The sequence below is a fragment of the Parus major genome, chromosome 1A, assembly GCF_001522545.3.
Source record: "Parus major isolate Abel chromosome 1A, Parus_major1.1, whole genome shotgun sequence".
In the NCBI taxonomy this organism is placed as follows: domain Eukaryota; kingdom Metazoa; phylum Chordata; class Aves; order Passeriformes; family Paridae; genus Parus; species Parus major.
In genome coordinates this window covers 15,754,666-15,769,331 of record NC_031773.1, presented here as the reverse complement: position 1 = coordinate 15,769,331, position 14,666 = coordinate 15,754,666, and the positions used below count along the sequence as shown (strand labels likewise).

Sequence of the window (14,666 nt, the reverse complement as noted above, 5' to 3'; positions counted from 1 at the left end):
AGTTTTTGTTGGTTTCTAGCACTGACATTCAAAAGGAATAGGAAAGGGAGGGAAAAGTGGCTAATGTTTGATAAAAGTAAGGCTTTGAAGGTTACAGAAAGTAACTGCTGTCCAAGCAACTACTCTTGATTGAAACTTGATCTCAGAGACAAGTTATTATATTAATCCCTTTCTTAAATAGTTCGCAACAAAAGATTTGTCCAAGTTCTTAGGTGAAATCAGTGTGTTGTAGCACATACACAGATAGAAATCTATCTGTAAATTTGGGTTGTCATGATACACATGCATAGAGAGAATCCTTTATTCCTTAGCCACCATTTTCAAAGTATTACTCATTAAAAAATACTTTCCATATTGGAGGAGAATAGAGATAAAGAAAGACAGAAAGAGTACAGAATCACTGTTTTAAGTAGATAAAAGACCGGGGTAAGTGCATCCTCCTTCTTTTTTCCCTTTTTTTTTTTTTTTTTTCCCAAAGGTATCACTTATATCAGTGCATTTATTTAGGCATTATTTTGAAGGCACTTGAAAATACCTTTTACACGTAGTGTTTCAGTGTAAGCCATCTACACATTCCTATTAAAGAGACAGGCTTATTTACAACTTCAGTAACTGGCACAACTTTTGAAATGAGTGGTTTAGCAACTGTATCAGCCAGTTCCCTCAGGACCATGGGATGCATCTCACTGGGTCCCATAGACTTACACACGTTCAAGGTGGATTCAAATGGGATCTTCCTTTACAATGGGAGGGACCTCATCCCCCCCAGTACCTTCCCTGAAGTTCAGGGCCTGGAGAGATGTGGAAAAAGAGATTACCATAGAAAACTGAGACACACAGCCACACACACACAAAACCTACTAGAAATGCTCTTAATTGCATCACCTGTCTACAAAATAACACTACCTATTACTCTGTTAAAAGAAACCAAAAAATAAACAGAATTGGTATCTCTCCAGCTTCATGACATTTAGATATTTAATTCTGAAAAAAGATAACTAAGAATGTACACAAAATCTCAGTCCCAAGCATCCTAAATAACCTGATAAATAACTCAATTGCTAACTCAATTGGAGTGAACTTTTATCACCTCCTTATCACCAGATTAAATTTTCAGTGCTTACTCACTCTTACTCTAGTCCCCAAAACCTTTTATACATTTGCATAAAAATGCTACATACTCACAGGCTGAAAGTCCCACTGAATTAAATGTGTTACAGTTTTATCAACCTGAATCTGATTCAAGGGTCAAGCTTATGTTGTTCCATGTAGGACAAAAATCAATTCATAGAGAAAGCACAAATAACTGACTGGATCAAAAGTAAATTGATACTTCAAGGACTGAGAAGGTTTTTTTGGTTGGTTGTGTTTGGCTTGTTTTTTTTTTTCACATTTCTGCCAATGTCTCATTTGCATTTCAAAACAAAAGCAAAACAAAATCAAAACAAACAAACAAACAAACTCAACAAAATACCCCAAAACCAAACCAACCAACCAAAAAAAAAACCAAAAAGCAAAAAAAACCCCAACTAAACAAAACAAAACAAAACAAACAAAACAAAGAATACCAACCCAAACGTATAAAATCATTAGTTCTTTTCAGTGATGTCAGGGCTGGAAACAGTTTATGAATCAGGATGCTCAGTGACCAGAAAACTGTTACATCACTCTGAGAGGCAAGAGAGCTCCGCGGTTTCCAAGGCAGCACTGCTCTTTAGAGGGCTGAATCTCCAGGGCCTTTCAGGATAAGTTCTTTCAGCACTATTAGCTGGCAAAATGTAGAATGAAATCAGAACTGCTATATTATGGGAGGTTCACATGTAGACAAGGCTCCCGTCACTGTGGTGGTTTCACCAAGGGCCACTGTCACCTCATGCGGCACAGGAAGTGACACTCATGATACGCAGTGCACTGTCCTGCCCCTCGCTGGGACAACTGCCTAAAACATGCATCAGGAACCACACAAAGAGGAGAAGGAAAGATGACAAATCACTCACCACTGCTACGGGACAAAACCAGTCCTGGCTCACTGAACAGACTGTGGGTGCCCAGGCCCTGGAAGCTGCTTGGGGCTCAGTGTTGGGAGGTTGGGATTGCCCTGGGCTGGACGTGGCCAGTTCCAGATGACTCCATGCCACCCACCACAGGGCATGGCTGAGCCCCTTGCCCACAAAGGCAGCACCTCTGGGAATTTGTGAATTTAAGAAAGAGCAAAAACACCACAGACCAGTGAAGTAGGACAAGGAAAAAAGTGTGAGAAACAGCCCTGCAGACACCAGGGTCAGTGAAGGAGTGGGAAAAGGTTCTCCAGACACTGGAGGGGAGATTCCCATGCAATGCCTGGAAAGCAGGCTTCCACTCAGCAGCCAAGGGAGAAGAACACAGTGGAGCAGATATCCACACTGCAGCCCATGGAGAACCCCCATGCCAGAGCAGGTGGATATTCCTTAAGGAAATGTATCCCACAGAAAGCCCATGTTGGAACACGTTTATCCTAAAAGACTGTAAAATATGTGGAGGATCCATGCTGAAGCAAGGGAAAAATGTGAGGATGGAACTTGAATTTTAGCATTCAGTTTCTTCTTAAAGAATTATATTTTTCTTTAAAAAAACATTCTGTTGGTCATGACTTCAAAACTTTTAGGAAAAATAAACTAGACAACCAAAAAAACTACATAAAGGAAAATGTGAAATCTCCAAGTAACTTATTGGAGCAACTGTCCTAAATTGGCTTTTTAACAGAAGGGAAATAAGTAAGGACTTGGAGACTCTCATAAACATGAACTTGGTTGACAGAGCTCATAGCATAGGAGTGGAAGAAAGCAGGAGCCACCAGCAAGTACAGGGAAGAGAAAAAGAATTTTGCTTCCACACTTATGATTGACTAGACAAAGGAAAATACATTAATACTATCTAATGGAAGATGTAGTAAGGTCAGCTAAAATTCCAACAGGGTACAAAGAGGAGTAAATTCCAAGAAACCAGTAGCTTACCACAAACTTCAAGAGGTCCCTCTAGGAAAACCACATCAAGTAATTCATGATTAAAAAAAAAAAAAGAAAAAAAAGAAAAAAAGAAAAGAAAAAAAAAAGAAAGAAAGAAAAAGAAATAATTCAGTTCCATATAATAAACACTCTTATGGGAAAGATAAGGCTAAAATCAAGAGGCTGAGAGGCTGGCCCTCAGGGCATTTTTTTCAAAGTGTTCTTGATATTTTAGAAGGTATGATGGCCATGATGTGCTCATGACAGATTCACTGTTCCATTAACTCATTCTTTGGTTTACTTTATTTTAAATAATTTGTATTTTAAATCATTTAAAGGGAGCTAATGAAACATTTTATTCCTAAGGAGGGTTTTTTAAGGGCAGTTATTTTTTACAGCTTAGTTACTGAAATAGCAAGCCAGAATGACTATTAAACCAAGTAACTAAGTTTATGAATTCCCAAGAAAAATGCTGTGTTTTCTGCACAGACTCGTATTTAAATATCAGTGACACCATGACTTTCAAGATCCCATTAAAGGTCTGGCCTTCAAAATGTTTTTCAAGCATCACTCTTTTGCATCTGGACATTTATTCTGGTCCTCCTCCCACAAGTCTAAGGTACCTCCAAGTACCAATGTAAATGTTTTGATTTTTCCATTACATCCAGAAAATGAGTCTATCAATGACAAGATCACACTATAAAACAGTGGGAAAACAAAATGTTCATCCTTTGCCAAAGTTAAAACGGGGGGTGGGGAGCATGGTGGGGGTGGGGGGAAGGGACATGAGCATATATGAATTAGATAGGAAGAATACCCACACATTTAAAATATATCTCAGTATAGTTCAATATAGAGGAGAAAATGACATATAACAAAACATGAAAAAGCACTGACTTTATCATTGTTGATTTCAGAGTAGAAACATTTTAAAGGTTATTTGAGCCCAAGTATTATACAGTATTATACAGACTGATCTAAAAGAGATGAAACAGTATCTCAGCAAGGACATTTTGTACAATTGCAGTCTTAGGTGCTTATCCTCCTTGGTCTATAACTCAGCTGGAGGCTAGCAGAAATAAACTGTGCTTTATAGAGAAATAGTAAATCAAAAATCCCTCATTTTAAAGGGTTTCTCCTTATGTTATTATTCTTCTGAAATATTGAAACCACAATAAAACTCACTTTGTCATATAATTGATTTCTATATTTTCTGCATTATATATTCAGCTCAAATACTAAGGCCTGTCTAGCCATTTTCTTTTTATTTTATGTTAGTTTTTATCACGTTAGCCCTTTTTAACAGGTGAAATTTTAAATAAACTAAAATATATTTCTCAGTTATAACAGATATTGACTAATCCTTTGATACACAGAAAACTCCTTACTGACATCTGACTTGGGGTGATGGGTGTCCCTTCACAGCTTCACTAACCACTGTGATTATTCCAAACAGCTCTTGATCTGCTCTCCAAGTAAACAGACCTAGGTGTGGCTGCAGACTGAAAGTTTCTAAATTCTCACAGCTATCTGCTATACTTATTAACAAGACACATCAGGCTGCTCATTCAGATGTTGATATGGCTGAGGTGAAACTTAGTTAATACAAACTTTGTGTAAGACAGCCAAGAATAGCCCTGTTTTCAGTCATGATTAAAGTTACTGATACTTCATCTCGAGATCCTTTTATTCAAATATGACTTTTTCCATGCAGAGAAATCTCAGTGTTTCATGAAAATACGACAGGTACATATACAACACATTTAAAAGTCTGTAAAAGTCTATTTTAAACATCTGAGCTTATGCTTTGTTTTTATAGCAACATGTGTGTCTTCAACTTGAACTGCTAGCAGAAGTCTGCAGCTCCTAACTCAAGGAAACAGAATTGCTGACAAAGTAAGTTTGAAATTTAAGAATTTGCTTAGTTTATAAAAAATGAGCAGCATATACTATTTACAAATACAAAATCATACTATTTTCACTTCCTTCAACATCTGGTTCGAGCCCAAGAAAAATACTAAACTATGTGAAATATCTCTCTAATAGTAGCAGGTTTTCTCATTAACAGGCAATTTCTTCTCACTGACTTTGAGACAGAGCAAAGCTCTAAGTAAAATGTTCTAATTTTTAGAATTATGCAAAGATAGCTTACATTTATGAAAATTAAATCATTTAGCAACTTGTATATGGTTAATGAAGCATAATAAATATTACACTAATGACATTGTAAGTCCACAGAAGATAATATGCCAAAGCAATTCACAGCTATCATTTTCTATAAAGACAAGTCTTAATTTTCATAAGCATAGTCAACTCCCTAAGCAGATATGAGGGATTATTATTATTATTATTATTATTATTATTATTATTATTATTATTGTTGTTGTTGTTGTTGCTGTTGTTGCTGTTGTTGTTATTATTATTATTATACCTAGTGCATGTTTTTCACAACTTTTTAATTTTGTTACACAGTAACATTTTGACATGCTATGAATAGCTAGACATATGAAAGGAAAACAGTAAGATTAATACAATTTATTATAAATTATATTAAAATATTTTATATATAAATAATTATAAAATTTGATGATAAAAACAGATCACAGGATCTGTTTACAGAAGATGATGAACAAAATGAGAATGTTTGCAGAAAGTATATTAGTCAGCTCTTAATTTTCATTTCAGTTTTTTGGTGAAGCTAAGGCATTTTCAACTGAAAGTAATAATATGTTTTACACATTTGTTGGTATTTTATACACAGCAGGAACCTGTCTAACTATAAATTAAGTGTTTCAGGGTGAACTCAAACACTAGGAGCTTCCCTTCCTCTTTTTTCCCCTCCTCAAAGTCAGCCAGGAGACCCAGTGATGTTCCACCACTTAGGGGAGCAAATCCCTTGTCTATGCCATCTGCCAAAGGACACAAATTCTGCACCAAGTAGGAAACAAAACACCCACCCCAAATTCAAGACACTGTGTTCCTGTCAGTGCAGAAACTGGATCTTTGCTCCTTGTGAGCAAGCAGAAGTCACATCCCCCAAGGACCTATGTCCTTCCTAGCAGCACAAGGACAGAGCACAGCTCTGGCAGCATCACAGCAGCCCCAAAAGGCACAGGTCCAGCCCCAGCCCAGCAGCTGGGGAGATGCAGCTTCCAGCCTGGCAGGGAAAGGTCTGCAGTGGCTGAAGAGCAGGAGCTGGAGCCAGAGCCCTTGTGGCCCAGCAGAAACAGCCTCCACAAGGGCTCAGATCGGATCAGTAATCAGATCACTTGTCAGTGAAATGTTAGTGTTCGTGGGGAAAAATTCATGACAGCCTCACAATTTTACTAAATTGGCACATGCTTAAAGTCCTGATCTGGGAAACTTCATTTCTCTTCCAACTCAGGTTATGAGACCAATGCAGCTCATGTTAAATACTAATGTTCCTCCATGTGCTCTGTGTCCATTTAGTCACGTAATACCAGAAAAAAGTCAAGTAATCTTCTCTTTTGCCATAGATCATTACACAGGAAGAAAAAATAGTATTTAAGATGTATCCTTAGATCACAAGGTTTTCAGAATGGATAAAGCTTAGAAAACAAAATGCAAGAAACTTTTAGTAAGAACATGACTAAAGAAAAAATTAGAAATATGCCTTATTTTTATACAGATGTAAAAATATATAGGCATACAGATATAATAGTTTATAAATTACTGTATATGTATTATATTAATTCTATAGCTTATATGATTGATTGATGGTTATATAGTTTATCATAATTACAATTTTTGGGTATATATATATATATGAGATTTTTCAATGTCTGTGTACCTGTTCCAAAAATAAAAAAAAATTTTAAAAAAGTCTCCTTTCTGGAATTCTCACATCTTATTAGAAGTTTGTGCTACATTGATATTTTAGGGCTTTTTTAAGAGTTATTAAAGTTTCCCCTTCCCAAATATTCTGTTGATTAGTCAGGAAGGTATCTTGACAAGAATTATTGTGCCAAATCTCCCTTTGAATTACTCAGTGGCAGACCTAGCATCATTCCTTTGGTAATTACATCCACCTATCTAGAAAGGAACCTTATCACAACATCCAGTTATTAAAATAACAGGATCCATGCCAAATTAGTTTTGCTCAGGTCCTGAAAGATATATAAATAGATGCACATAACACATATATTCACACAGACTATATTACATGCACTCCCTTCTAACACATAGAATCAGTTTGGACATCGCTAAATTCTATGAAGCACTTTAGATTATACTCACTGTTTTTCAAATCAGTCAGAAAAGCAGAAATTAATTAAATTCCTTCATGTTCACTGAAATTTGTATACAAGCTCTAGAATCCCTCTGATCAGGGGGACCTTGGTCCAACCAGAGTGTTCTACCACTGCATTTGAGTACCAAGATTGTGCTTCATGAACAGTCCACTGATGTCTCTGGCTCAGAAGGAACTACTTGTGTCCAAGGGATAAATGTTGTAGTCAGAACCTCAATAATCCACTGAATGTAAGGTTGATTTTGACCAAAGCAATTGTGTCCTTGTATATTTATTTCCTTCTCTTTTCTTGGGGAGGGGAATAAAATGGCTGAAACTGTTGACATAAGTATATCCTGGAGAAATTATTTCCTCGATAGTAAGGCTTCTCTCATGCATGGTAATCTTTGGCTTTTAGGAGCAGATTGTGAATCTGTGATCTACACAGACTGACAGATTTTCTACAGCATCTAAAAACTGTTGGATGCAGCAGATCTATGATGGGATGCAGCCAGGAAGTGTTTTCTGTCCCAGGCTTAGAGAATACAAGGCCTAAACAAGGAAATGCTTTTACTTGTCACAATGAGGAACAACATGCAGTCATAACACATCTAGGGAGACAGCCAGAGTATGCTGTGCTCCAGCTATTTCTCTGGCATCTCCTTTACAGGAGTAGTAGTAGAGAATGAGGACCAGCATTGACCAACTATAATTCTACTGCCATTAGAGAAATTAAAATAGGGAACTGCCCCGCCTGGCTCATCGTCTCTGAATGGGAGATGTTCCAATGGGAACTTACATTTTCACTGCTAATCCTGCAATGAACTGACTGAAACAGCTTCCCTAAATGTCTTGCATGATACACTCTAGTGTTCTTTACCAGTACAGATATGAGCACTTCAGAATGAAAAAAAAAAAAAAAAAAGAGTTGTCTCATGGAGATTGATGGCAACCTTCTGAGCTAAAAAATATGAATTCCACTCTCTGGCATCAGACATACAAAGTCAGGCTGGTTCTGCCAGAAAAGGAGAAAGGAAGTCAAATAGCCAGAAACATGCCCTGTTTCAAAATCATATGAGCCTGAAAATGACTTTTTTTGGTTCCTCTGGTAACTGGACAACATCCAGAATAAAACAGATAGCTGTTTACATTAATGCAACAACTCTTGAAAGCCTAAGACTCTTCTTTCCTCTTGATCAAGACTCTCGTTATGCTCTTCCCCTTCCATGAGGATACTTATTCTTTTAGTAATGTTGCCAACAGTTACAAGATGTTCCATTCTTGGCTCTACAGCAAATCTATTCACTTATTAATCAAAAGGAACAGTCTCCTTAGCACTCTGCTTTTCAGATCTACTGATTCTTGAACCAGAAAGATAAGGAGGGGAAAAAAACTTCCGAGGAAGCTGTCAGAAGCCAGAAAGTGAGGGGTCACAAAAATGTTCAATAGGTTGCACTAATACTCTGAAAGTTTCTTGTTTGATGCGCGTGGATTTGGTTTCCTCAGATTGAATTCCCTTTGATCTCAAAAAAGAGAAAAAAAAAAAGAAACAAACCCAAAAAAAACCCCTACGGAATATTGCTCCTTCTCATGCAGAAATGTCAGGAGGAGTAGGAGAGGGAGGAGGAGTAAACCTGACTCATCTTCACAGTCAGATTCAACAAACTCTAGATATTATTCTAGATATATTAGAAGACTCTAATCAAATACATGAACAATAGATTATGCTACATGGATGATGAATATGGAATCAGAACTGAATGCAACCATCAGTCTATGGTACTAAGGGCAGTCATTTTGATGTGCTCAGAGATGCTGCAGGTAGTACAGCTTTCCATCTCCAATAGTCAGATCAGATGTCAGGGTTACAGTACATTTTCAATACAAGAAAGGAAAAAAGAGAATCTATTAAAAATTATTTACATTCCTAAAGAAAGGAGGGAAACTCTATTCTGCCCACCAACTGCTTAGACTGAGATAAAATATCAACGAAAAAAAAAAAAGTCCAAGTAGATTTTAGTGCCTGTTGGCATACCACACCACAAAAGAACTCTTTCCTGCAGTAGTGCTATAAAGAAAATAAGGATAATGATCCCATTTAAATGAATTTTAAAAACTTTGAAGGTCCTAGCGATCCCTAATGACCAAACCTTTGCTCAAGATCAGGGCACAGTCTATTTGCAAACTATGTGATGCCCAGAAGCTTCATCCTCATTCAGAGCAGACTGGTGTAACACACACAGACACACAAAAGAATTGCGAAAACCCATGGGGTTCTCTGACCAGGGACACCTTGAAATAATAATTTGCTTTTTTGAACCCAGGAGATACTTGCCCATAAAGTGACTGTAAAAGCAGCTACACCAGGAAGAGGCCTTATGCCCTACATGTCTGATTCCAAATCCTTTACATCTACCCTTATAAAAGTATAAAAAAAAAAAAAAAAGGCAAATACTGTACAGATATCAAAGAATAAACAGAACAGGAATTAAATCACTTAATGAATAACAGACATAAGCTTCTCATAATAGGAGAAAAAAATTAGTTGGTCATGTTTATTTCAAATGTGTTTGAAATATATCTGCATTGTACTTCACATACAAATATCTTTTTTTTGTTGTTTTAATCTTCACATTAAGCTTGTCTCCTAAAGCTAAGCATGCTTTTCACTTAATTCAAATAAAGTAGTTTAATTACTTCTGCTGGCACTAATTTATAGCCTGTAGATTCTTGCTAATTAAGAATCCTAATCACTGTTTCAATCTTCTCCATCATGCCTCCATCACCTGGTGTGATTCATACCTGCTGATTCCCTTAGGCACTGAAGCCATATATCAGAAAGACATTTCCTAGGATAAAAGTAAACTTTTTAAGTATTTAAGAATTAAATCAAGGAGACTTATATGCCAAAATTTTATCCTTACAAGTTTTAAACAAAACATCACAAATCCTGTATTCTACAGAAGGCCAGTGCTCTGAAAAAGTTTGCAATTCAACTTTAAAAGATTTTTGATTTCTAAACCAAGATGTTTTCAATTGTTTTTCGTTAATTTTCTAGTTCTTCATTGAAAATGAAAGGTCAAGAATGGCAAAAATCATGACTATCAAGAACACCAATACCAAAACCCAAGAACACCAATTATTACTCATAAAATTTAAACAAAGGAAAAAAATTAGCAATGGGAAAACAAAATGATTTTCAGAACAGAATTAATTTTTTTTTCTACTTATTTATTCTGTTTGTCCTCAAAACTGCTTCTCAAAATTTCCTCACATAGTCCTGTTCAGGAGAATGTAGGTATTTTTCAAATATTGCCATGATAACACTCAGACCTGCAGTATTTAATGCTTATTTATTTAAGCTTTGTATGGGTATTACTGTACTCCTGGAATAGAATGTACTGTAGTTAATCCTTTGTAGTTAAGTTTCCAGTTTTTCACAAGAAAAGCACTACAAGGAAAAAGTACAGTATGATCAATATAGATTTTAAAATAAAAATACAGGATATCCTAAAAGAGGAGAACACCACGTGCCTTTGCTGAAATCCTTACAATGTTGATCTCAGGGTTGTTTGGGGGGTGTGGGTTCTGCAATAAAGCATTTTCAATTCTTTTATACCTTTTTTTTAAACTTTAAATAAATTATAATATACAGACCTTCCTATCTATAAGGAGTTTGAAACAAATGGAGGGATGGCTCAAAACAGGTGGGACAGGTTTAATGAACATAGATTGAATTGCTGTTCTTATCAAGCAAAAGAATAGAAACTTCACCAGCACAAAGTATGATGGGATAGGCCAAAATTAACATAAAATCCTTTTTACATTTGCCAGTCTTGATTTGATAAAAATATTTTTTTAAGGCTAGTTATTTTCTATAAAACCACAGCAATAAAAATCTAAAATGAAAACCTTTAACTGTTAATAAACTCAGTAAATCTAAATTGGATTAATGGAAGTAAGGCTTAGTTTGCTTAATTACAGTTAAAAGACCTACTGGCAATTTTCAGTTATTTTATGATTCTTGTAAGACAATACTTTTAAAGATCTAGTATAATAACCTAGATCTTCACATGTGTTACAACAGGAATTCCATAACACTCACACTGAAAACACACTGAAATAAGAGATACCCCTATTTGAATAAATGTTATTACACTTGGTAGAACTTTACTTTTCTCATTTACTAAATTTACATAATTCTACACTACCACATGTGGGTGGAGTAGGAGTTCAAAACAAATGAGTCAATATTTTTCTTCAGGAAAAATACCATTAGCAGAGCATTCATGAGCAATCATATAATCACAGGCAAGTGTCCCAGACCCATAATATATGACGACAAACACGCTTCAAAAAAATATCTCAGACAGAGAAAAAGCTCTCAGTATGGAAAAGCCACAATGTTATTCCAAGAACAATGAACTTAAGCTTGACAATTTCCCTGCATCCAGTTATAACACAGTCCCCCCTCAGTAAAATGAGTTTATTAATATTCCTATTCTGAAATTTTTTACATCTTTTGCCTAGTCATACTTGAACATTTTCCGTGCAAGAACCTTCTTATGCTTTTAGCTAAGATATACCTCAATGAGTTTCATTGTATTCTGTAAAGAACAGAAAAGATATACTAAACCCACAGATTCCCACTGTAATGCTTTGGAAGAGTTCATACTTCAGAACCAAACAAGTCAAATGACCAAAGCTACTATTTATTTTTCTACCATTTCTTGTATGCAAGAATTTATGCACAACACCCATAGAAAAGGCAATTTTAAATAGATTATATTTTTCTGTAAAAATTTACAGAAATCCAATCCTCTATAAAATTTCTAGCTTGTGTTTTGCATGATACATTTGGAGAACATCTTTCTGTCAAAATTATTGAGAACATTTTGTAGTAAATTGCCCTGCTGTCTGACAGAAAGCATGCATAACTGCAGCTAGAATGATTACTGAACCGAGTTCAACACAGAGTCAGCACTGACTGCACTTGTTTCAGTGAAGATACTTCAGTACCACATTTTAAACAACAAAGTTTTTGTGCCAAACAAGAAACACTCTAAAATGGTGAAAGCCTGGATGTGAGCAGCCAAGTAAGGGCTTATTCCTGCAATGGAAAGAGCAAGTCCTTGTCAAATGTCACTTTTCTTTGTCATCCTTTACTTATCCTTTATCCCTGTGAACCTTTGCAGTCCTGCAGCCCAGAAAACACCATATTGCTGCTGCTAGGAACAAGCCACCTTGAAACCGCCTTTGCACGGCCTTGGGGCTGACACTTGTCAGACTTGCTTTGACTGGGCTTGTCTTGGTCTGCCTGGAGCTTTACTTTAGCTTTTCTTGGTGGAAAAATGAAAACTTTCTATGGTCCAGGAGGCTACAGCCTGATTTGTATTTGAATAATTCTGTGGAATATTCATAATTTTTACAGGCAGGAGTAACAAGTCATTTTCTGAAGACAGAACTATTAGGCCTGGTGTAATGGTGTAACATAGAGGAACAGGCATTATATGATAACAGAGATCTCAACAGTGAGGTGAAAACATGAGAGAATAAGAAAGTGGATCATTTAAGACACCCAGGACCATAAATTTTTTTTAAAAAAAATTAAGAATAGTTAGTTAAAGGAACGCAGACCTGGAAACTGGGCAAAACCAAATGCTAGTGCAATAAAGAGCATCGAAAAGAACAGTACCCTCCAGTCTGTAATGACATTCTAATAAATTTGATTGTAATGTGAATTTGCAGACTGAAGAGTTAAACCAAGGTACAACACAGAATATGCAATAATATTCCCAACTGAGGGCTACTGTGAGGAAGAAACCATCAATATCAGATCTCCTGGCAGAGGACAAAGGAGACAGACATCAAACTCTCCCAGAAAAGTACTTGTGATAGTGGTGGCTCACCAACAGGCTTAGGACACAGAAAAGCAAGGGAAAGAATGTGACACCATTGAAATCAGTAGATAGTAGGAAGTCTATGTGAAATAGTGATTTTTTTTCCCCATTTACTAGTATTCTTTCCTTTTTTTTTTTTTTTCCGCACTAAATAGACCTGGATTAAGAAGAACTCTTTGATTAGACTGAGAAGATTTAAAATACACTAAATTATTTATTTTTCTCTTAATATGTGTTGTTCTGGGCAATAATAAGACAAGGAGCACAACACCTTCCCAAACTTATATTCTGAGCTTGTTCACACAACTGAAAGTCTCCCTTTATTCATCTATGCCTTCTACTGCGCTTCTCAGTGTTCAAGGCCCTGATCTCTAAATTACTCCAAAAATATCAAACTCAGGTTTGGAAGCCAGATCTGATACTGATATCTGATACTGATACTGATACTCAGATACTGACCAGAGTATCAAACTAGTTAAATCCAGGTTATTCTGTATTTCTTTATTCCTAATATAGTGACATGTTAGTTCTACTGAACTCAGATTTCTCACTGATCCTTTCAGTGTAGACTCAGTCTCATGCTTTTCAAACCTAATTTTCATGAATATATAATTGTTATTTTTTTTACAGAACAGATAATCTCTCTCTCTTCCAAACAACCCACTTCCATGTTCATACATTCGTCTCATGTTGGAAGCCATAAAATCTGACACGGAACATCACTCACAGTCCTTCAGGAACAGACATGTTTGCCACCCACTGTTGTGAATCATAACATCATGATTACAAAGAAGTGCTGAAGATGTGCTATGTCTCTTTACAGTAGGGAAAGTAGAATATTTTCAATAGGCTCTCACATTACTTGTATTAGAAGTTAGTTTTGAGGAATTTCCACACAAAAGGATGTCCTTATTACTGAATCATAATTTTAACATGTTACATCTCTGCTTAAATTTCTATTTCTGACCTACCATTCATATCACTCTCCTTTTTGCTAGACTCATGTCAAAAGCAGTAACTATCATCTCAGGATACACTATTAAAAGAAAAAAAAAAAAAAAAGACTTGTTTAAAACTAAAAATTAAATATGATCACAACACATGACAATCAGGAAGAGATCATACTATTATGAAAAAAATCCATGCAAACTTTGTTCTATATTTTCATATTACTTGAAGAAAAGATATTGAAACATAGTTGCTTGATTTTCAGGGATACTCTCAGAACTCAAAGACAAATCACCCAAGCCAAAACTATGAGTCCACACAGCCTTCAAAGAGTAGACAATTGATTTCAATATCTCTTCCTGTATATAACTCATCAGATACAAGCACTTTTATCTTTGGCCTACTGCAGACCAGTGAATACAACTTTTGCTTTTCCTAGTCGTGTCACGGGCTGTTCCCTGGGCAGAGAGCAGCAGTCTCGGGGCTGGCCTGGGCCCACCTTGGCCAGAGCTGGGCTGGGCTGGCTTCAGCTCTGCCTTGGGGCCAGTGCCTGCTGCCTGTCCTGCCTGAGCTGGGCCACTGCCC

General features: G+C 36.3%; 1 protein-coding gene across 7 annotated transcripts in view; it reads right to left on the bottom strand.

Annotated features, from left to right (window-relative positions):
• The window catches only part of TAFA5 (TAFA chemokine like family member 5), a 436,021-nt gene that overhangs the window by 273,480 nt on the left and 147,875 nt on the right, over positions 1-14,666 (bottom strand). Inside the window, exon 2 of one of the 7 annotated variants that reach the window (XM_033514551.1) lies at positions 2,994-3,014. The exons of the other annotated variants lie outside the window; for them this stretch is intronic. Coding sequence (XP_033370442.1) covers positions 2,994-3,014 — 21 coding nt within the window. The remainder of the gene's footprint in view (positions 1-2,993; positions 3,015-14,666) is intronic. 7 annotated transcript variants of the gene reach the window in all.